The sequence below is a fragment of the Amblyraja radiata genome, chromosome 28, assembly GCF_010909765.2.
Source record: "Amblyraja radiata isolate CabotCenter1 chromosome 28, sAmbRad1.1.pri, whole genome shotgun sequence".
Classification (NCBI taxonomy): Eukaryota; Metazoa; Chordata; class Chondrichthyes; order Rajiformes; family Rajidae; genus Amblyraja; species Amblyraja radiata.
This window is the reverse complement of record NC_045983.1, coordinates 19,730,427-19,755,431: the sequence shown is the minus strand read 5'-3', so window position 1 is coordinate 19,755,431 and position 25,005 is coordinate 19,730,427. Positions and strand designations below refer to the sequence as shown.

General features: G+C 39.7%; 1 protein-coding gene across 5 annotated transcripts in view; it reads right to left on the bottom strand.

Moving 5' to 3' along the window:
* The window catches only part of LOC116988945 (lysine-specific demethylase 2B-like), a 159,032-nt gene that overhangs the window by 90,128 nt on the left and 43,899 nt on the right, over window positions 1–25,005 (bottom strand). For all 5 annotated transcript variants that reach the window (XM_033045992.1, XM_033045993.1, XM_033045995.1 and 2 more), the window contains exon 2: window positions 1,074–1,298. In XM_033045992.1, the coding sequence (XP_032901883.1) occupies window positions 1,074–1,298 (225 nt within the window). The remainder of the gene's footprint in view (window positions 1–1,073; window positions 1,299–25,005) is intronic.

Below are 25,005 nucleotides of genomic sequence, written 5' to 3'. Positions count from 1 at the left end.
ATCCCACTTTCCAAGAAAGGAGCGAGAGAGAAAACTGGGAATTATAGACCAGTTGGCCTGACATCGGTGGTGGGGAAGATGCTGGAGTCAATTATTAAAGAAGTAATAACTGCGCATTTGGATAGCAGTAAAAGGATTATTTCAAATCAGCATGGATTTATGATGGGGAAATCCTGCTTGACTAATCTGGAATTTTTTGAGGATGTGATGTAAAATGGATGAAGGAGAGTCAGTGGATGTAGTGTATCTGGACTCTCAGAAAGCATTTGATAAGGTCCCACACAGGAGATTAGTGGGCAAAATTAGAGCACATGGTACTGGGGGTAGGGTATTGACATGGAGAGTTGATTGGCAGACAGGAAACAAAGAGTAGGAATAAAAAGGGTCCCTGTCAATGGCGGGCAGTGGCGAGTGGAGTGTCGTAAGACTCGGTGCTGGGGCCGCAACAATTTAGATGATGGAATTAAAAGTAACACTAGTAAATTTGCAGGTGACAAAGCTGGGTGGCAGTGTAAACTGCGAAGAGGATGCTTGGAGGTTGTAGGTTGACTTGGACAGGTTGAGTGAGTGGGCAGATGCATGGCAGATGCAGTATAATATAAATGTGAGGTTATCTACTTTGGCGGCAAGAACAAGGAGGCAGATTATTATCTCAATGGTGTCAGATTAGGAAAAAGGGAAGTGCAACAATACCTGGATGTCCTTGTGCACCAGTCACTGAAAGTAAACATGCAGGATAAGAGATTTACTATGAACCTTTTCACTCAGAGGGTGGTGGGTATATCAATGAAATCAATGAAAAGATATTTGGACTGGTGCTTGAATAGGAAAGGTCTAGAGGGATATGGGCCAAATGGGACTGGCTTACATGAGGCATCTTGATCGACATAGACAAATTGGGCCAAAGGGCCCTTTTCCGTACCATAGGATTCTATGATCCGAACCTTGATGATCTGAACCGGATTGGTTACGGCATTCTCAAAATTAAGCAACGAATAACATCATCCTCACCGAAATAGGTTTCCATGCTGCCCACCGCCAGAGTAATCAAAGCATTATACCCTTGCACTTACAGCAATACATTGCCTCTTGATACAGGACTGCTTCATTCTGCCAGGGCCTCCAAACTTCTTCATGTCTTTGCAGAAGTTGCATTCTCCACATTCCGTTCGCAAGCATGCTTCGCATTTGCGGCATCGTGTTCTGCGTCTGCGTGCACCACTGGTTGATTTGTGAGGAAGGAGTTTGGGTCCTGATGAAGGGGCTGGCCGAGGTTTTAGTCTTGCTGAAGCCCTGGACTGTAATAAAGTAATAATATCTTTACAAAAACATCCAACATTCAAAAAAAAAAATACTTTAGACTACATTGTAACTGTCACATTTTTCCATTCAGAGCAAATTGGCAGTGAACCTAGTCATTAGATCATATAAAAGGAGAGTACTGTTCTTAAATCGACTGGGCCATTCACCACTTAGCCTCTCTGCATCAAGTGCAGAAAGCAATTTCCTGATATGCTTCAGTTAATTAAGAATTTGACTACATGAATGAGGAATTTATAATTCTTTTAACAAATAATCTAACAAGAAAAAAAATGTCAGAGCCAAACCACCTTTAAGTGTTATCGTTTTGTTTGTTCCATTCAGAACATGATGACTTAATATGCAATGTTCCCAAGTCTTATCTGACTGGTTACTCTGGTGAAAAACAATTTAGTTTAGTTTATTATCACATGTACTAGTGACAGTGAAAAGCTTTTTGTTGCGTGCTATCCAATCTAAGACTGTACATGATTACAATCAAGCCGTCCAAAGTGCACACGTAAAGGATAAAAGGTACATATTTAGTACAAGATAAAGTCCAATTAAAGATAGTTCAAAGGTCTCCAATGAGGCAGATGGGAGGTCAGGACCATACTGGTGAGAGGACGGTTCAGTTGCTTGATAACAGCCAGGAAGAAACTAGCCTTGAATCTGAAGGCATGCATTTTCAAACTTCTGTACCTCCTGCCTGATGGGAGAGGGGAGAATAGGGAGTAACCAAAATAAGACTTGTCTTTGATTATGCTGGTGGCCTTGCTGAGGCAGCATGAAGTGTAGATGGAGTCAAGGCAAAGGAAGTTTGTTTGCGTGATAGTTTGGGCTACATCCACAATTCTCTGCAATGTCTTCCGGTCTTGGATGAAGCTGTTCCTAAACCATGCTGTGATGCATCCCGATAAAATGCTGAATGGTGATGGATGAGCTTTAGCAATGCAGCAGGTTTTAAAGGATGGGACTCGGAGTGAATCCAATAGAGTTATTCAATGGATTACCTGTCAGATAAGACAAATACGATAACACCTTCCAACACTAGATAATCAACCTCTTTTGGAGAAAGACTTAAATCAATTGAGTGACTGACCAAACCAGTGCTTCAATATTATTTGACATCCAGGGCTAATTTGTAAACTTGGAATCACGATACTCCAAAAGACAAATTACAGATGCAAAAAGTGACACATTCCATGTTGCTGAGTGAACAAAGAAAAAGAATGGTAAAAACCACAAAAAAAGACCCAGAATTGAAGCCTTAAAATAGCATTAAGTTTAACACTACTGCTGGTTATGAAAGTTGCCTAAGGATTATAATAAAACTCTGATAATCCTTGGAATTACATGGAAATCCTGATGGTTTGGCATTGTGCTCATTTATAGTTCCCTAATGCAATGTGGGCTGTGCAGCCAGGGCCACATTAACAAAGGTAGATTGGGTAAATATTTGAAAGCTGTTACTGTAAACAGGCTAAGGCCAACTTTTATAGTATTAAAATGAGACAAACAAAACACCTAGACTTCAATGTCAGAGACACAAAAAGGTGGAGTAACTCAGCGGGGGCGGGCAGCATCTCTGGAGCGAAGTTTTGGTGACGTTTTGGGTTGAGACTCTTGTTCATATACCAAGGATATATATTACCCATTTTACAATCTACCTCTTGCGGCACTCGCACTTTTATTTACCTGCACTTTCTCTGTAACAGTAACATTAAATTATGTACTCTATTTAATTCTCTTTTGCACTACCTGATGAACTCCTGTATGGTATGATCTGCCTGGGCTCGACCCGAAACGTCACCCATTCCTTTTCTCCAGAGATGCTGCCCGTCCCTGAGTTACTTCCACTTTTTGTGCCTATTTTTGGTTCAAACGAGTATCTGCAGTTCCTTCCTACACACTAGGCTTAAATGTAGATGGATTGGTGAGTGAGTATGCTGACAATAACAAAATTGGAAGAGTTGCAGACAGTGAAGAATGCTGTCAGCAGATACAGTGGCACAGGGAGCAACTGCAGAAGTGTGCGGAAAAATGCAGATGGAGTTTAACTCGGGCAAGTGTGAGGTGGTACAGTTGAATGCCAGGAGTATACATTTTTAATGGCAAAATCCTTAACAGCATCGATGTGCAAATGTCCAACTTAAGAGGGCATAGCTGTACGGTGAGAGCGGGAAGAGTTTAATAGAAGTGTCTGGGGCAAGTTTCTTTTATACAAAGAGAGTGGTGGGGGCCTGGAGCGCACTGCCAGAGGTGGCGGGGGACATAGACACGATGGTGGCTTTTAAGAGACACATGGAGGCGCAGGGACTAGAGAGATATGGATCATGTACAGGCAGATGCGATTAGTTTAACTTGGGTTCGTTCCTGTGATGTACTGTTCTATCTCTATAATTATAAAACTCTGATTGTGGATGTATTTATTTGTGTATTTGTTCGTTCGTCTGCGATTCACATCTCCTCGAAAACACGACGTGCTAACGGTGACATTTTTACATATTCCGATAGAGATTTATGCCATGATGCCAAAAATCGCCTCATCTGCAAATTTTATGTATTATTTCCCCTAATTATTTATGAAAATGTTCAAAAAATTCAAATAACTTGGTAAATAAACGAGATGGTCTCGCTGATGACGTCACAATGGCTCTGCCTGCCTGCCTGCCTGCCTCTGCTCGTACTGTCACAATGGATATGATGCCTCTGCTCGCGCTTCGAGTGACGTCACCCCTGTTCTGTCTTCTGTACTTCTTGGCTTCTTAACTTTCACTTCTTTAAATTTGTCACTTAGTGTTTTTAAACTGCTGCTCAGGTCGTGCTGCGCGCTCCGCAGGGCTCCGCGCAGGTGAGGGTGCGGGACAGCGCGATGAGAAGTTGATCAGCTACAGAAATGGGCAGAGAGATGGCAGGTTGAGTTTAATCCAAGCAAGTGTAAGGTGCTGCACCTTAGGAGGTTGAATGTAACGGGAAGGTATATGGCTGATTTTAGGTTTAGGTTTAAGTTTATTATTTTCCCTTATGCTGAGTGTAGTGAAATAAATTGACAGCATTGATGTACAGAGAGATTTTGCAGGCCCATAATTTCCTGAAGGTGGCAACAGAAATAGATAGAGTGGTAAAGGAGGCATATGCTATGCTTGTCTTGGTTGGGGCATAAAGTATTAGAATCAGGAAGTCATGATGCAGCTCCGTAAAACTTTGATTTGGCAAGATGCGAAGGCTTTTGGGAGGGTGCAGAACAGGTTTACCAGAATGTTGCCTGGGTGAGGGGTTATTAGCTACAAGTGAAAGTTGAACAACTTGAATTGTTTTCTCGAGAACACCCGAGGTTGAGGGAGACCTGAAAGTAAGCATGCAGGTACAGCAGGCAGTGAAGAAAGCAAATGGCCTGTTGGCCTACATCGCAAGAGGATTTGAGTATAGGAGCAAGGAGGTCCTACTGCAGTTGTACAGGGGCCTGGTGAGACTACACCTGGAGTATTGTGTGCAGTTTTGGTCTCCTAATTTGGGAAGGACATTCTTGCTGTTGAGGTAGTGCAGTGTAAATTCAACAGGTTAATTCCCGGGATGGCGGGACTGATATATAATAATAATAACTTTATTTATAGAGCACTTTAAAAACAACCACTGTTGCAACAAAGTGCTGTACATGACTAATCATGAATAAAAAAATTATTACAAGACAATAAAAACATTAAAAGAGAGAGTAAAAACAATAAAAAACATTAAAAACACTAAAACAGGAGCAAAGTCTCATGCAGGGTCAAAAGCCAAGGAATAGAAAAGGGTTTTAAGACTGGTTTTGAAGATGGACAGTGAGGGGGCCTGTCTGATGTGCATATGATGAAAGAATGGATCGACTGGGCTTCTTCACTGGAATTTTGAGGGATGAGAGGGAATTTTCTAGAAACATATAAAATTCTTAAGGGATTGGAGGAAAAATGTTCCCTATGTTGGGAGAGTCCAGAACCAGGGGTCAGTTTAAGAAAGAGGTAGGTCATTTAGGACTGAGATAAAGAAAATATTTTTCAGCCAGAGAGTTGTGAATCTGTAGAATTCTCTGCCACGGAAGGCAATGTAGGCCAATTCACTGGATGTATTCAAGAGAGAATTAGATATAATTCTTAGGGCTAACTGAATCAAGGGATATGGGGAGAAAGCAGGAACATGATACTGATTCTGGATGATCAGCCATGATCATATTGAAATGTGGTGCTGGCTTGAAGGGCCAAATGGTCAACTCCTGCACCTATTTTCTATGTTTCTATGATTCTTATTCTATTGGATGGATGCTGCCAAGGGATAGAAATGTGATTGGATATGAGCAAAGGACCAAAGGATTGACACTGACACTAAGTAGAATCTGTGGTGTGGGTACAGTCATAGCCATACAGCTTGGAGGCAGGAACTTTTGCCCAACCCAAGATGCCTACCTATAGTAGTTCCATTTGCCTATGTTTGACCCATATCCCTCTAAAAGTTCCCTGTCTATGTACTTGTCTAAATGTCCCTTAAATGTTGTTATTGTTCAACTAGTTCCTCTAGCAGCTTATTCCATATACGTGCCACCCTCAAAATGGTTCCTCAAGTTTCTATGGAACCTTTCCCCTATCACCTTAAATGTATGCCTTCAACTTCTTGATTCCCCAACCCTGGGGAGAAAGATTGTTTGCATTCACCCCATCTATGCCCCTCATGATTTTATACACCTCTAAGGCCACCCCTCAGTCTCCCATGTTCCAAGGAATAAATTCCAAGCCTGCCCAACCTCTCTCTAGAACTCAGTCCCTCGGGTCTTGGCAGCATCCTAGTAAATCTTTCCTGCTCTCTTTCCATTTCCAGCTTAATAGCTGATTCATAGAGTAAAATCATTACTACTGACTCTATGTATAGATGAGCCAAAGCATTCTAGGAAATCTCTTTGGGCGTTCCAATTCTGTCTACTTAGTTCAGTTATTTCCTCATGTCCACTAGCTGTGGTGTCATCAGGCTGAGCAAGCCAAGCGCATTAAATAGCACATTCATGCAAATAGAGAGACAAAAAAAATGCTGCAGCTGTGATATTCACATTGTTAATTTTCTTTAGTTTGCAATAAATAAAGATCATAATGTAAATGTACAAATGAAGTAGAAACTGAAACTGAAATATCGCAACTAGACTTTTCAAAATGTCATAAGACGTTATTCAATATCACACAAACAAGATATACCACTGGCGCATAATTTGAAATGAAGTCAAAATGTGAAAATGTGGAGAGAGCAACGAACTGGACTTTGGTAAGGCATTTGGTAAAATCCCCTGGTAGTCTGATCCAGAAAATTAAAATGCATGAGATTGGTCGTATGGACTCAAAACTGGCTTACTGATAGAAGATAGAGGGTTATGGTGGAAGAACAATATTGGAGGTCTATGACCAGTGGTTTGCAGGGATCTGTGCTGGGACATCTGCTGTATGATATATATATAATGACATGGACATAAATGTAGACGGGTTGGTTAGTAAGTTTGCAGATGACATCAAGATGTTGAGGGAGCAGGCTGCGAGGAAGGCTGTCAAAGTATACGGCGGGATATATAGATCAACTACAGAAATTGGTGAAGAAATGTCAGATGGCAGAACATATTTTATTGGGATGCATCACAGCTTGGTTTGGGAACAGCTTCATCCAATACCTCAAGGAATTGCAGAGAATTGTGGATGCAGCCCAAACCATCACTCAAACCAACCTCCCTTCCATTGACTCCATTTATACCTCGGCAAGGCCAGCAGAATAATCAACGACGAGTTGCACTCTGGCCACTCCCGCTTCTCCCCTCTCCCATCTTGCAAAAGGTATAGAAGTGTGAAAACGCACACCTCCAGATTCAAGAACAGTTTCTTCCCAGCTGCTATCAAGCAATTGAACAATCCTACCACAACAAGAGAGCAGTCGACCTCATTGGAGACCCTTGGACTATCATTGATTGGATTTTACTGGCTTTATCTGGCACTAAATGTTATTCTTATTATGTATCTGTACACTTTGATTGTAACCATGTATTGTCTTTCCGCCGACTGGTTAGCACGCAACAAAATTAATTCACTGTACCTCAGTACACATGACAATAAACAAAACTGAAGATGGAGTTTAGTCAGAGCAAGTGTGAGGTTAAATGTAAAGGAAAAATGTACAATAAATGGCATGACCCTTAACAACATTAACGTACAGCGGATCTTGGAGTCCATAACTCCCAGAAAGCGGTGACTCAAGTAGATAGAGTGGGAAGCAATCATTCCTTCATTTACTGCATCAAGCCTTGCCAAGGATTCTGTCTTCAAGTGACTCGGTCTGCTCAATATCTCCCACAACAAACCAGGAATCAATGAGTAAACTGGCAAGAAACATTAAAAATGAATTTTAAGAACGTATAAGTAGGTAAAGTGCAAACTAGTAAGGAAAAATGTGGTTGCGTTACACAGAGATGGGAGCTTTATACTGGAGTGGCAGCAAAATTAAACTATTTTGTGTCCGAATTAACAAGACACCAAAAAGCTGCCAGAAATATACAAAACAAAGTCTTTTGAGAATGAGGGATTGGAAGTAATAATAGTACAAGAGAAATTGATGAAACTCAAAGCTAATACATTGCAAAGATATAGTGATCTATACACCAGAGTTTTGAAAGAGGCAATTGATCTGGACCCTCAGATACTCTCCGCCGCCTCCACGCATTCCACTCTCTGGGCCCTCACCCCCTCATCTTCACCATGGATGTCCGGTCACTCTACACCTCCATCCCCCACCAGGATGGCCTCGGAGCCCTCCGGTTCTTCCTCGACCAGAGGAGCAACCTATACCCAGCCACTGACACTCTCCTCCGTTTAGCGGAGTTGGTCCTCACCCTCAACAACTTTACATTTGACTCCTTCCATTTCCTCCAAACACAAGGCGTAGCTATGGGCACACGCATGGGCCCCAGCTACGCCTGCCTCTTTGTCGGGTACGTTGAACAATCCTTGTTCGAGACGTACCAGGGCCCCATCCCCGACCTCTACCTCCGTTACATTGACGACTGCTTTGGTGCCACCTCCTGCACCTACACACAACTGACTGACGTCATCCACTTCACCACCAACTTCCATCCGGCACTCCAATACACCTGGACGATTTCCGACACTTCCCTACCATTCCTTGACCTCACCATCTCCATCGCAGGGGACAGACTCCTGACCGACATACATTACAAACCCACTGACTCACATGGCTATCTGGACTACACGTCTTCCCACCCTGCCCCCTGTAAAGACTCCATCCCCTACTCCCAATTCCTCCGCCTACGCCGCATCTGTTCCCAGGATGAGACATTTCATACCAGGGCATCGGAAATGTCCTCGTTCTTCAGGCTCACACCAGGGTCTCATCCATACCCCGTAACACTGCTCTCTCTCCCCATCCCCGCACACGCAACAAGGGCAGAGTCCCTCTGGTCCTCACCTTTCACCCCACCAGCCGGCAAATACAACACATAATCCTCCGCCATTTCCGCCACCTCCAACGTGACCCCACCACTCGCCACATCTTCCCATCTCCCCCCATGTCTGCCTTCCGCAAAGACCGCTCCCTCCGCAACTCCCTCGTCAATTCTTCCCTTCCCTCCCGCACCACCCCCTCCCCGGGCACTTTCCGTTGCAACCGCAAGAAATGCAACACCTGTCCCTTCACCTCCCCCCTCGACTCCATTCAAGGTCCCAAGCAGTCGTTCCAGGTGCGACAAAGGTTCACCTGTATCTCCTCCAACCTCATCTACTGCATCCGCTGCTCTAGATGTCAGCTGATTTACATCGGTGAGACCAAGCGTAGGTTGGGCGATCGTTTCGCCGAACACCTCCGCTCAGTCCACAATAACCTACCTGACCTCCCGGTGGCTCAGCACTTCAACTCCCCCTCCCATTCCCAATCCGACCTCTCTGTCCTGGGTCTCCTCCATTGCCAGAGTGAGCAACAGCGGAAATTGGAGGAACAGCACCTCATATTCCGTCTGGGGACCTTGCGTCCTTATGGCATTAACATTGAATTCTCCCAATTTGGCTAGCCCTTGCTGTCTCCTCCCCTTCCTTAACCCTCTAGCTGTCTCCTCCCACCCTCCCATCCGCCCGCCCTCGGGCTCCTCCTCCCCTTTTCCTTCTTTCTTTCCCCCCCCCACCCCCCATCAGTCTGAAGAAGGGTTTCGGCCCGAAACGTCACCTATTTCCTTCGCTCCATAGATGCTGCTGCACCCGCTGAGTTTCCCCAGCAATTTTGTGTACCTTCCATGTTCCACAACTCTATTGATTCTGGAATTGTCTATGGATTGGTGCGTCGTAAATGTGACTGCATTATGGAAGGAAGAAAGGAAACTGGAAACTATCACTTGGCCTAAGATTGGTGCTTGAGAGCCCATCTATTCATAAAGGCAAAGAAAAATTTGGCTGAGAGGACCAAATGACATAAAATATCTAAAGTTTGTCAATGATATAAAGTGCGATACAGACAAGCTACAACTCGCACTGTCCAGCGTTATTATTATAATCTTGTAATTACTTTACCAATTTAGTAATACATTCTAGCAATTTCTCAATTACTGTTGTCAGGCTAACTGTTCTTCAGTTTTCCGTTTTCTCTCCTTCAATATGGAAATTATCTTTATCTTTCTTTTTTATCTTTTATTTCGAACGATTTAAAAAAAAAAAAAAAGAAAAGAAAAGATGAAAATGAATAAATAAAAGGAAAATTATATATACATATATATATATACATAAATACATACACACATACATATACATATATACATACATATACACACTTACACATATACATAACATATATGTACATACATAAATTAAAAAATCAAAAGCCAATTTCAACATAATACACATTAGACTCGTTCGAAAAGGGATAGGAAGAAGCCTACGCTTGTCAAGTCCTACCCCCATTCTTCACCATTAACAAATGCAAAATTCAATAAAATAAACTAAACAGACAATTCAAATAAAACTACTCCAATCAAGCTATTAAGAAAAAAAGAACAAAAAAAGAAAAGTACAAAAAGAACAAGCACCATTAACATCTGTGAGATTTACATTCTCCTTCCTCATTACTGTACTTTTCAAAGATATATCTTTTGTGCGTTTTTTTAAATTGCATTATATTCATACTTTGTTTAATCGTTTCGTCAAGACCATTCCACAAAACCACCCCACAAATGGAAATACACATACTTTTTAAATTGGTCCGAGCATAATGCTGTTTCAAGTTTAGTTTCCCTCTAAAGTTATAACCTCCCTCTGTCTTTGAACAGTTTTTGTATGTTTACAGGTAGCAGTTTATTTTTTGCTTTATAAATTATTTGTGCAGTCTTAAATTCTACCAGATCCTTAATCTTTAAGGTGTGTAATTTTAAATACAGGTATATTTGTGTGTTCATGATATCCTACATTGTTTACTATACGAATAGCTCTTTTTTGCAGTGTGCTTAGTGATTGTAAGGTGGTTTTGTAGGTGTTGCCCCATACTTCCACACAGTAATTTAAATACGGTAACACAAGTGAGCTGTACAGAATATACAGTGCTCTCTCATTCAAAACATGCTTTCCCCATCACTCCAATACTCCGTGCTACTTTTGCTCTCACATGTTTTATATGGGGTTTCCAGCAGATTTTGTGATCAAGAATCACACCCAGAAATTTATTTTCATACACTCTTTCTATTTCAACATTATTTATCATTACTTTTACTTGTGTATTTATTTTGCGTTTTCCAAACAGCATAAGTTTGGTTTTGTTTAAATTTAATGATAATTTATTCAAATCAAACCATGTTTTTAGTTTACTCATTTCTGCTGTGACCACCTCCAAAAGCTGCTGCAAATTGTCCCCATCACAGAAAATATTAGTGTCATCTGCAAATAACACAAATTTCAAGAGGTTTGACACCCTACATATATCATTAATATACAAAATAAATAATTTGGGGCCCAAAACCGACCCCCTGTGGGACTCCACAAGTTATTTCTAAGCATGTTGATTTGCAGTCCCCTATTTGCACAAACTGATGTCTTTTACTTATGTAGCTTCTCATCCACTCTAGTACAACCCCTCTGATTCCATACTTTTCCAGTTTTTTGATTAGCAAATGATGATCAATTGTATCGAATGCTTTTTTCAAATCTATAAATACACCCACTGCATATTTCTTGTTATCTATAGAACTGGTAATGTCTTCAATTAACTCCATTAATGCCATGGATGTCGATCTGTTTGACCTGAATCCATATTGACTATCAACTAGCAATTCGTGCTTCTCGATAAAGTTATCTAATCTACTTACATACAGCTTTTCTAATATTGAAAACTGAACTTGAAAAGTAATCAGGACAGGTCATAAAAATAATAGTTGGAATGTTTTACTTTATTAGTTGAGGTGTAGAAAGTAAAAGCAGGGAAGTTATGTTAGATCTGTATACAAAACTAGTTAGTCCATGATTTGACTGCTGCATACAATTTCAACTTCTGTTATAGGAACATATGAAAATTGCAGTAGGCAGTCACCTGGCTCCCCAATCCAACTTTTCCATTCAATATGATTATGGTTAAACTCACCCAGGCCTCAGCTCCTCTGCTGTGCCAGTTTTATAGCACTCAATTTATCTACCTCGTAATAGTCTCCAGACATCTAGCCTCCATAACCCACAGGGGCAGAGAATTCCACATTCTCTAGCCTTTGCGATGAAGACAGACCTACACAACTCAATTTTAAACGCTTGAAACTCTACCCCTCATTGTTTCTCTTGAAACTCAGTCCCTCATTGGATACTCTCCCACTAGTAGAAACAACTTAATTTCTACATGCCCACTTAAAATATTACAGGTTTCAATAAAATTACCCCTTATACTTCAGAAGAATGCAGATGTAAATTTTTTCAGCCACTAGTCATAACCTTTTCATCCCAAAAAATTGCCCAATGAATCTCTTCTGGAATGGGTCCAATCTTTTCAGATTGTGGAAGGTGCAGAACAGATATACAAGAATGAATACCAGGACTGTAAAATCATTAAATTCTGTAAGGGTCTAGTTAGAATAAATAAAATTGCCCTTAGCAGAGATGAGAAATTTAGGGGGTTGCAAATTTAAAGCAAGTAGTAGGATTAGAGAGGTGAAAGAAGGGTTAGAGATCTGGAATTAACTCCATGAAACTGTGGTAAAACCTTCATAACATATACCTATAAATGCACTTGGTGACTGACGTGCATAGATAGTCATTAGCCTGATGCTGATAACAAGGGATTGTTTCCTCATCTTAGAACCAGGAAGGAAGCAGTGTTTGTCCTAATTTAATACCCCTTTAAGCCTGGGGAAATTATGTGAAGGTTTGCAAATCTATCAGTCCCTACCCAGTGGATGGTAATTTGATGAATTTAGGGATGTTTTGCTTTTTATTAGTACACAAGAAAATTACGTAATTTTGACTTAATCTTTGAGATGCAATTTATTTCCACAAAATGCAATTAAATTAGAATTAACAATAACACAAAATTCTATTAATATTAATTTTAAAAATCACCATTTATGCCCCAGAGCATTCCATCTTCAAAAACAAATTAAATATAAAATCATAGATGATAGAAACATACAGCACAAAAATAAGCTCTTTTGGCCCAACTCATCCATATCAACAGTGATGCCTATCTATGTTAACTCTATTTGGCCATATTAGCCCCATATCCCTTTACTCCTTTCCTTACCAAGCACTTGTCCAAACATATTTTGAACATAATAATTGTATCTGCATCTATCACCTCCTCTGCCAGCTCATACCAGATATTTACCACAATGTCAGGAAAAACATATCCCTCTCGCCTCCTTTAAAATTTCTCTTCATCTTAGACCTGCATCCTCGCTTCCTAGACATCCCTGCCCTATGGTAAAAAAGATTTTGACCATTGTATCTATGACCCTTGACTATTAATACTTCTACAGCTCACTTCTCAGCCTCCTATGTTCCTGTGAAAATAAACCCAGCCTATACAATCTCTCCTTATAATTGCAGGGCTCCATTGCAGGCAACATTCTGGTGAATCTCTTCCGCACACTTTCTATTACTACTTCATCCTTCCTATAGTGTAGTGACCAGAATTGGTACACAATATTCTAAGTATGGTCTAATCAATGTTTTGCATAATTGCAACATGATGCCACAACACACATACACAATACCTCAACCTGCAAAGGCAAGCATGCCAAATGCTTTTTTCAGTATCAGTGTTAACACTTTCAGGGATTATTGATACATGAACCTCAAGGATTCCCTGTATATTAACACTCTCAAGGCCCTACCAGAATCCTTACCAAATCAGTTAAAATATACAAAATATGGCAAAAATATCTACACAATAACTGTATAAAGGTATAGCTGTACATAAAAGAATAGTAAGATTGAAGCACTTCCACGATTATGATTAACAAAATCTATTATAGTGGAACTTTTTTTTAATGTTTCTGTAGACATCAATACTCATTCTGTGTAGTTATTAATGAAATTGAAAACAATTAAAAAAAGTTGGTTATGTTTTGGCTGCTGCGCATAGTCCTTTCCAGCACATAATGCACCAACATCCAGATTTTTAGATACTGGAGTGATTACGCACTCATTGGAGTGAATCTGCGGCATCCCTTAAATGTAATTATCAATAATTCATAAAAATTGCTTACAAAAGAGTGAATAGTTTGTATGTTTGCCCAAAGCAAATCTATACCTTCTATACCTTGCAGGCCAGTTATCCAGAAACCATAGAAATTACAATTCTCCAGTAATTATTACAGGCATGTTCAGAATTTGTCTTAATTATTTCTTCAGCAAGAACATTTTGTTTCGCGCCTTTGTACGTTTTTGAAGAAAGTTCTCATCCATTTATATCTTTATTTTTACTTTTTATTTTTGCCACCACAGTTGCACTTCTGACCACACCACCCCACAGACAAATGAGATTGGCTGGTGGTGTATCTGCCCATTTTGAATGATGGGCATTTTTAAAGTACGAGGGTGCAAATGCAAATTCTGCATGGTCAAAATTTTACTGCTGGCAATGAGCTTTAGTATTGAACAGAACAAAAGAAAACTTGTTTTTTTAAGCAGGTCTTCAGAGGCATTTGTGTATTGGTTGAAAATGAAAAGTTGAAAAACCTTACTTATATTCAAAGTTGAGCATATTAGAGTTTTAAATCACTATGGAATCAGATGACATGGGGATTGGTGGGAAGTGGACCAAAATCATATTAATTGGTGGAGTAATCTCCAGGGGCAATATGTATTTCTTTGTGCATATAACCAGAGCTAAGGTTCAGATCAATGCCATCACAGACAATTTACTCCAGTCTCTCCATACTGCTCAACTACAGCCTTGGCTCAGATCACCTGCAGCCAAAACTCACAAGTATATTTTGTAAATCTTTAGATCAGACTATTCTGAAGAACTGCTGACTGGCTCCAGGCTGGACATCCAAAACGTTTTCTACCAGCATCTTTGCACTTTCTTCACCATTCATCCCAAAACATCCATTGACTCCTGATTATGTAACAACTCACTCATTTTAAATCCCTCTATGGACAACCCCATTTCCATCCTCAACGTCTCCAGTCCACAACTTCCAAAATAAAGCATTCCTCCAATCTTGCTGTGAAGCATTTCGATTTAATTATTCCACCATTCCTGCAATGTTTTCACCTGCCAAAATTGAACATGTTGGAGGCATAATTAATAGATACGTAGAGGATATGAAAATGTGTTGTATTGTTGGTAGCGAGGAGGATAGTGTTAGGCTACAGGATGACATTGATCAGTGGCTAAAATAGGTCCAAGCAAGGCAGATGCAATTTAATCTCGATAAGCGAGTGGTTGTGCTCTTTGGCAGGTCTAAAGGTAAAACGCAACACCATGCTAACCAAGATGGAGCGTTTCAGCTGTAGAGAAGATTGGAGAGAGTGTAGCTTCAGGGCAAAAGATTTGAAAGGTATTGGAGGAAGATTATTTCACCCAGCAGGTATGGGCATGTGAGTTTCAGCTGAAGCTGAGCTGGAACACACTCAGAGTGCGGGGCAGATATTCTCACAATATCTAGATGAGTATCTGAGTCGCCAAGGGTACATGCTAGTTACTGATAAAATTGCATTTTTATAGGTGCATACATGATCTGTTCAGACAAAGTGGGCCAAAGGGCCCATTTCAATGTAGTATGATGCTAATACTTGATCACAGAAAATATGTGATTGCAGTTCGAGAGCATGCACCGGTGATTTACAGTGACGTTGCCAGGTCTGGAATACTGCAGCTGAGGGGGCAAATTGAATAAGCTAGCATTGTTTATTTTGGAAAGGATGAGCCCGAGGGAAGACTTAATTGAAGTGAATAAAATAATGAGCTTGGAGCAATAAAATCTATTTCCTTCGCAGAGGTCAAAAACCCAGGGGCATAGATTTAAAGTAATTGGTAGAAAGATTAGAAGTGAGATGAGGAATAAGAAAATAGAGGTCTGGAACTCTCTTACAGAAAGGGTGGTACAGATAGAAATTCTCATTACATCACATGAAGCTCCAAGGTGAGGTAATAGGACAGCAAGACACAGAGGCTGGCTGAAAGGGAAGACGAGTGACAGATTAAATTTAATAGATGGTACACCTTGGTAAAAAGAAAAAAGCGGAAACAATACTGATGAATGGCACAGTATAAAAGGTTGTGCCGTAATAGAGAAACTTAAGTGTACATGCATATAGATACTTGAAAGTGGCAGATGTTAAGAGAGAGCAGTTGGTAAATAAAGCAGTTTGGGGATACTGCCATTGGGAACCATCAAAATCTAACTTCAAATAACCCTCTCTTTCCATCCTCTCCCCTTCCCAGTTCTCCCACCAGTCTTACTGTCTCCGACCACATTCTATCTCTGTCCCGCCCACTCCCCTGACAACAGTCTGAACGTCACCCATTCCTTCTATCCAGAGATGATGCCTGCCCCGCAGAGTTACTCCAGCAGGTTGTGTCTACCTTTGATTTAAACCAGCATCTGCAGTTCTTTCCTCAAGCACCTTGGATACTGGAAATCATAAATATAGACAGAGTTCAAAACTAGGGAAGTTATGATGAATACATATAAATACCAGTTAGGCCACAAATGAAGTATTGCATCGATTTCTATTCTGCTAATTTTAGGAAGGAAGTGAAAGTCCTAGACAGGGTTCAGAAAAGTTACGCAAAAGTTTATGAGGATGAGGGATTTCAGTGACATTGTTAGAATGAAGATGCTGGGACTGTTCTCCTTCCACTCAGGAGGTGGAGAGAAGATCTAAACAAGAATTATGTGATAATAGGGTAGATAGAGGAAAGATATTCCCATTAGCAGATGGTTGAAGGACCAGAGCCTTAAGATACATAGAAGAATAAAAACTGTTATATAATCTGCAATTCATTAGAAATTAAAATAAATTGAAAAGCCACTCGAGATAATAATGTGCAAGCCATGGAAACAAGTGTATTAGAATAGGACTGTTCTTCCAGAAGCCACCATAAAACATGAGTTGAATGGCCTCCTTCTGTGCTGCAACAAATCTCTGATATTTTCTTGGTCAGAAGGAATCCTAGCATTGCTTCAATGCTGGGACAGCTGTGCCCACTAAAAGAATCAGGATGTCACCATTTCCCAAGAATGGATCTCGAAATACCACCTTCACAATCAAAACAGTTCATAAGGAGAAAATTATATTTGACAAGAACGCGAGATAGTTTCCATTCTGCCCAAAGTATCCTTTTCAACACAGTATATTTATTTAATTATAAATAGTAGTAATCCACTGTCATTTGGATGATTTTTTAATTTAGAAATGGGCTGGGCCAGTTTTAAAACAGGAAGTTCCATATTTAGTGGCAATTTTTCATTTCCATTTTAAAAGCAAAGAAAAGACTGCAGGATTAGTAAATGAGAGGATGTAATCAAAAACAGATATTTAATTGAAAGCGTGAACCCCTAAGTTTCCCTGTTCCTCCACACTATCTAAACCTAAACTGAATGAAATACGACAATTTTACAATATGTTCTGGAAACAATAACCACATATATTTGAATGACAGTGAATGCTACATAACTGATCAAAAGAAGATGAGAACAGACAAGCTAGGCAACAATATTTGAATATTAATGAACAAAAAACCATTGAGTAATGTTATCTTTTTCAACTATAAGGGCTAATTAGGAGCCAGAAGACATAATTTACACTTGACTAATGACTACACATTAAGAAAATCATTTACGATTTCTACTTTATTGTCTGATATGCCTGCCAATTGACATGATAAAGGTGACCTCTCTTCTGCTACTTCAGGAAATAGCCAATTCATAAAAATATGCCAATTCAGGGCTTTAAGTGAGACACTACTAGCCTTCCCTGCTAATGCCACTCAGAAAGAGAGATATATTCTTTTAATGTGTACATATCTGAAGACTGGTCAAAATTGGCAAACGATTTTCTTGAATGGCTGCTTTAATGACACCTTATATTGCAATGAACATGAAAGACGTTAAGAGTCATAGAGTGATAGTGTGGAAACAGGCCTTTCAGCCCAACTTGCCACACATGTACCAGCTACACTAGTACACCACCTGCCCGCATTTGGTCCATATCCCTCCAAACATGTCCTATCCATGTACCCGTCTAACTGTTTCTTAAATGTTGGGTTGTCCCTGCCTCAACTACCTCAAACCTATGTTGAAGGAAAGGACATTACCTTTCTTCTCAAAATTAGTTCAGTTTCATTTCTAATTGACAGTTGTTCCTTCTGGTAGGTATGTTACAATACTTACCTTCAGCGGCGCTGCAATTCTGCCACTGGCCGTGTGCGCGATTTTGGTGCGTTTGAGGGGGGGGCGGGGTTAAAACGCGGTTTTTTTCTTACCTTGTCCTGGATTATATTTGGTTGGAGTGCAAGCTTTTGTTGAAGAATCGTTCCGACGGGCGTACTGTCTTTTTTTTTTTTTTTCTTTTAAAAAAAAAAAAAATCGTCCGACTCGTTCAGCGCTGGATTAATTTTAAAATCAGCTTCTAAAGCCGTCAACGCCGACGGATTTAATGTAGGTGACAGGTAAAAGAAAGCGGTTTATTTTTATGTATAAAAGTGGTCCTTAAGATACCTTTAGTTCACATTTTATGTTGCGAAACGGTGACTTAGTCCCCATACCAACCGGCAGTGTTTTCCATGCAGATATGGGGATCTAAATCACTGCAAACCACAACGTTCCAAATGGTCAACATTTTGTAACATTGCTTTAATATTATCCTATAAACATTGCATGAAATAATCCTTGAAGAAATGTTTTCTCCAAAATTCATGCAGATTAGCAAAAGAAAATGATTTTTGACTCACTGGGGGCAGATTTCCTCATGCTTTCTACATCTTATGAATTGCGCGTTGTCACTGTCTGTTTGTGATTAATCTTAGGTAAATGAATTTGGCACAGTATCAAACGATTACAGATTCAAGTGCTGCTTCATATCTTGACATTGTTATGCATTACAGCAGGAATACGTTGTTATCCAAATCATATCCTTTGAGGCAACATGGTCAACTGAGATTTTGTTGCCTTGGTTATTCAACTACCATTCTTAAGCAGAACCTTGCTACTTTTATAGTTCTCCTACATAATTTATGCAAATGGACTACAATATTTGACGGTTAAACATCATATTTCACAATAACCCACTTTTGGAATTGCTTTTGGATATCTGAACATTAAATATTCAGGTCGATAGTTGAATAAAGATTAAAAAGAAAAGTGAAATTTCTCTGGGAAACAAATCAATCCCAATATACAGCTGCTAATGAGATTATTTGCGTTGAATTTTAGTTAGGGGCCATCTCCTGAATTGCCACCATCTTTGCTCAAAGCTTCATCATAAGAAAAAATCGTGAAGCACAATTACACAAAACTGCAATGGAACTGCAATAGGGCGACACGGTGGCACAGCGGTAGATTTGCTGCCTTACAGTGCTTACAGCGTCGGAGACCCGGGTTCGATCCCGACCATGGGTACTTGTCTGTACAGAGTTTGTACGCTCGCCCTGTGAGATTTCTCCGAGATCTTCAGTTTCCTCCCACACTCCAAAGACGTACAGGTATGTAGGTTAATTGGATTGGTATAATTGTAAATTGTCCCTAGTGTGTGTTGGATAGTGTTAATGTGCGGGATCGTTGGTCAGCGCGGACTCGGTGGGCCGAAGGGCCTGTTTCAGCGCTGTATTTCTAAACTAAAATCTAAACTAACTGCCAACCATGACCCAAGCAGTTATGAAGAAACCAGGTCTATACTTGGGCAGGCCAACCAAACAGATCTTGAAAGGTCCTCTGAAGGAAATTATCCTCCCTACAAGTTTACAGCCACAGTAAAAGTGCATATCTGGAGATAAATTAATTCATTTGGTCATGGCATTTTAAAAGAAAACTCAATATATGCTATTAATATATCCACAAGCTCAAATATTTAAAATATTCTTGCTTGATAATGTTCCAATATTACAAAAGTTCTTCCCAAAACTAAAAATGCATCCATAGTGCCCGGTTACTTGTTACAATGTAGGAGGCCATTCTGCTCATCAGATCCATCCTCTCACTCCTTATTTTCCCTGCAGACCAACATACGTCTCATACTCACCAAATCCCCTTTGATTCTTGACACATATCCACTGAGGGATAACTTACAGCAGCCAATTAACCTACTTGTGGATCTTTCGAATGTGGGAGGAAAGCAGAGAACCTAACATAAACACCTGTTCATGTGGAGAACAAGCAAACTCCCAAGTACGGAAACCAACTCGAGAGCTGGTGTTTGAGACTCCACAACTAGTGTTAACTACTACACCAGTATACTGCTCTTCAATGTGCTGAAGGTCACCAAGCCTCTATTTCTCCCAACTAGCTATGTTAAAACCAAAACCTCACTTGATGCCACAGAGTTGAGAAATGATTTCTTTATGCAAGGTCAGAAGACATAGATGAGGGGAGGTAATTGTTTACCTATGATGAAATTCAGGTTGAATTAGATAGCAAAATGCTCATTATTTATTATTTAATTTTTTGAATGTGCATGTCATTGAAAAAGCTGGTATTTATTACTCACCTCTAACTAATTTTATTTTAAACTACGAGGTCTATAAGAGCACCATAATGGAAGAACCCCCACCTAAGTATACCCCTAGCATTTGAGATAATGCTTGCTATGTGCTTTCATGAACTAAGTAGGAATTGCTAATAAATGGGCAAAACGTTGTTCCATCATAACTCAATTTTTACTATAGTCAGAATATGCAACAATGTTCAGGTGAAAAGATAATTGAGCCAAGTACAAAACTGGACCAGACATTGTAAATTCCTTTTCTCAGTGTCGCGTACACACCAAAATATTTACACAATACCAATTTCCACCCATAACAGCTTAAATTGGTGCAGAAGTCTTCATGTTATGGCCATCATGGAATAATATAAGAACTAGTTCATTGTTTTGGTTTGCCCATTTTCTCAACAAATAAAAAGGAGTCTGAAGAAGGGTTTCGGCCCGAAATGTTGCCTATTTTCTTCGCTCCATAGATGCTGCCGCACCCGTTTCTCCAGCCCTTTTGTCTACCTTTGAATTTCCAGCATCTGCAGTTCCTTCTTAAACAAATAAAAAGGATCATTTGGTTGACATCAAGTAATATTATTTGGAGAAATCATATTAGAAGTATTTTTTTAGCTGTTGAGATATTTATTCAATTAATACTTTAGCAATGACACCATTGTCAACACTTAAATGCCTGGGCGTATCGCTGTGACAATGACTGGTCAGGGACATCATGGCAGGAGGCAAAAGGCAGGGAGTTTTCCAAATCACAACATCCCAAATAGGCCTCGCTGACAAAAGATATTCACAGAACCAGATTTTCCAATATTACCACTAGGACATGTAATTTTGCAGGAAGACCTTCAATCACACTCCTACACCTAGTTGGGTTTGTCCATGATGATTAACTCTCAAACTCATCACAATAGGCGATAACACTCATCACACTATTGCGTACAACAACCAAGACAATGCATGCAAATAGAATAAGAGCCACAGAAGAGCTAGGATCATAGTGCAAAATACAATCACGGAAAATACCATTGGTCATCTGGATATGAGATTTTATTGCCTATAATCAGACAATTCTATAATCCCTGATAGGCACAAAAAGCTGGAGTAACTCAGCATCTCTGGAGAAAAGGTGATGTTTCAGGTTGAGTCAGGGGAGAGGGAACCGAGAGATATGATTGATTTAAAACATAAAATTCCCTCAATCCCATTATACAGACACAACTGCACTAAATGTGACATGAATGAATGAAATAAAATGAATGAATAAAATCCTGCCTCAATTTGTTACATCCTTTTGCAAATTACTTGAATCAACTACATTCTTGGATATAACAAGTCAATATAAATGCCACAAATCTACCTTTTATTCATTATTATCGCACCATAAAGTTTTATTTACATTATATGCCCACCACAGATCTTTATCCAGTATTTGACATGGAATCAACCAGATTCTGACAGTTCAAGAAAATTTACATCTTGATGCCACAGCAGAATTGTGGCCCCGATGATACAAATGGTACAAACCTTTCCTTTCAGTCTCTCCTTGATAATCGATCACAAATTCTCAATCGGATTCAGGTCAGGCAAGTTACCAGGCCAGTCCAAGACACGCATCCCCTTCTGCTGGAAATATTGAGTCACCATCTTTGAGGTCTTGCTGGAATATCCCAAATCCATTTGGAAAAGTCTTAGCCATCTAACAGCATTCTTTTCTGCAATTGTTGATATATTGCAACAATCTCATCATTCTATTAACTGGGTACAGCAGACGAACATGGTGGCAGCTGAAACAATCCCTGAACATCATTTCATCAGGACGTTTGTCAAACTGGTCGATGTGGCATTTTCTCACTGTTGACATATCTACTATATTGGCCCCGACACTGAATAACTCCTTTAGTCCTCACATGTGCAATCTTTATATTTTAAGGCCCACTGTTACCGTTTCTTCATCACACTAGTTAGGTGTTTCTTTTTTTCCCCCACAGGTCTTCTGTCAGTACACAGTGCTGGATCTTTTTGAGACACCTACTGCCTCAAAATCTTCTGGGCATCACTTGTCTTTCACTGATCATTCTTAGTTTCCCAAATCAGCAAGACCTCATCTCTCAGAGTAGTCTACCTTTTGCAAATGATAATAACATAAATCTTCTCAAATGATAATAAAACACTGGGCAGCCGCAATTTTGCTTGTAATTTATTTTGGATGTTATTGGATTTAAATACAAATACAAATGATGGACATAGAAACTAATCATTTGAAACAATAGCAAAATCAGTTCATGATTCAATTACTTTGCACGAATGTTCAGTTCCTAATGAGTGGCACCACATTTAATGGCTTAAATCTCATCACAAGATACGTTTTTAGTGAGGATATCTGACCTGGAGTTATAAACAGTGGTCATCTCAACATAGCTTGTTATAACATGCTTCTCTCAGCATTTAACCAGTATGTAGAGATTCTCACTCATGGAGGAGACTACTATAGCTACATCTTGCCAGGAGTTGTTTAGTGGGCCTCATTCATTTCCTGGTCTCCCAATACGAAGGACTTCTTCCCATCATAGTTCTCATTGATCCAGATTTCAATGACAAATGATTGTAGGAGCTGCCAAGTTTTCCTCTGATTTCTGTATGAAGGCGACCCGAAAGTCATGTCATCTATAAATGCGTCAAGTTGAAAAAACAATCTGTATTTACTTTTCATTCAAACTATGACTGTGAATTTTCTGTTTCACAAATTTTTAGGTAACGAATTAAAAATTCTGAGGGGCAAATTTCCTTAACCTGAAAGTCTGGAATGCGACAGTCGGCTATACTCTGTGGCAACCAAAGTATAAATTGTTGCTGTGCAGCTGGCAAGAAAAGTGGGCCTTCAAGGGGAATGCTCTTCTGAATGTTACACAACAATGTGGAGTATGCTAAATTAGGCAAGGTCCTATGGGGAAACATGCAGGTTCTGTGTCAATGCTTGCTTCCAGAAGTAAACCTACTTAATGTAATTTCAATTTGATTTTGGTCAATTACATGATCTTTTGCTGGGATACAGAAATGGGCATTTGCACTAAGCACAGCCATATTTTAACACAGCAATGTCCAGGCAAGTATTAATACTGACAATTTCCCACAATGATACATGTCAAATGAAACAAAGATGGAAACAGCAAGGCCTTTTGTACTTTTACCATCTCCTTTTACTTTCTATTATTCAACACATTTGATTAAACCCAGACAAACCATTTCAAAACAGGAGTAGAATAGATATTGAAACAAGGAACTGCAGATTCTGGTTTACGAAAAAAAGGAAATAAAGTGCTAGAGTAACTCAGCGAGTCAGGCATCATCTTTGGAGAACATGGATAGAGTTGATATGCTGTCATGATTTTTGAAGGATAGCCATACAGTTTTTGCTGTGTCTGCTCTTGGTGTGTATAACACTACGACATACACATCAATTACTTTTGTCCCCCTGGAAGCAGATATTTAAAAAATAGGAGGCACAGCACTGATTGGGATAGCAGACACATTGTTCAATGCTTTACTGTATTGGGGGATGACCTAAATTAATGATGTAAACTAATAATTTGTAAAAGATTTCAATTAAGCACCATGTTTTTAAAAAATCAGTAGGATTGTCAAGCAATAAATGATAGAAATAACTAGACCACGTTGAGGGGAGGGCGACGTCACAGGGCTGGTCCCCGAACGCAATATTCCACCACTCACCCATAGGTCCCAATACTCGCCACTCCCTCGAGAGGGACGGGGGGGGGGGGGATAGACAGGGAGGGGGAGGAGGGTAGAGAGGGAGAGGGGTAGAGAGGGAGGGGGAGGTGGTAGAGAGGGAGGGGGTTAATGCAATGGAACGTAGCATTAGGAAGAAGAAAGGAAAACGCAGAGCAGAGTGACACATGGTTGGCACAAACAAAGAGTTTTAGTAATATAGATGATAAATAAGTTTATTTTACATGCAGGATACTCTGTGATCTTTGAAGCAATCCGATTGTGCAATTCATAAGGCCTAGACAGATGTCACAAAAGTCTTGTTTTAAAAAAATCTCCAACCCCAAATTCAGTTAGAGATGTGAAGGCAAAGGAAAATGGCAGCGTGCGTAAAATTTGAAAGATTTCATTTATTAACGTAGCAATTTAAAGGAAAATTCTCAACAAGTTGAACTAAAGATTTGAAACTTTCCGTATCACAATTTTCCTTTGCTGAAAAATGAGTTGCACATTAAGATATTTCCCTTCAGGGAAAATCAACTAATATTAAGGCAAAGGACAACTCTGGCATCACAAGACTTAAAAAAATGTCGACCATTTATTAGGTATTTTTCCAAAATGTTTTTGTTCTGCACTTATCCATTTCAGAAGCATATCATAGTTGCGATTTGATGAACATATATAAAGTTCTTAAATATCTCACCAAATACTGATTCTGTGGCTCCTTTGAAGATTAGAAGCAAAAAGTAAAAGTACACAATTATTGAGGCCAGATGATGATCATCATTATCGTAAA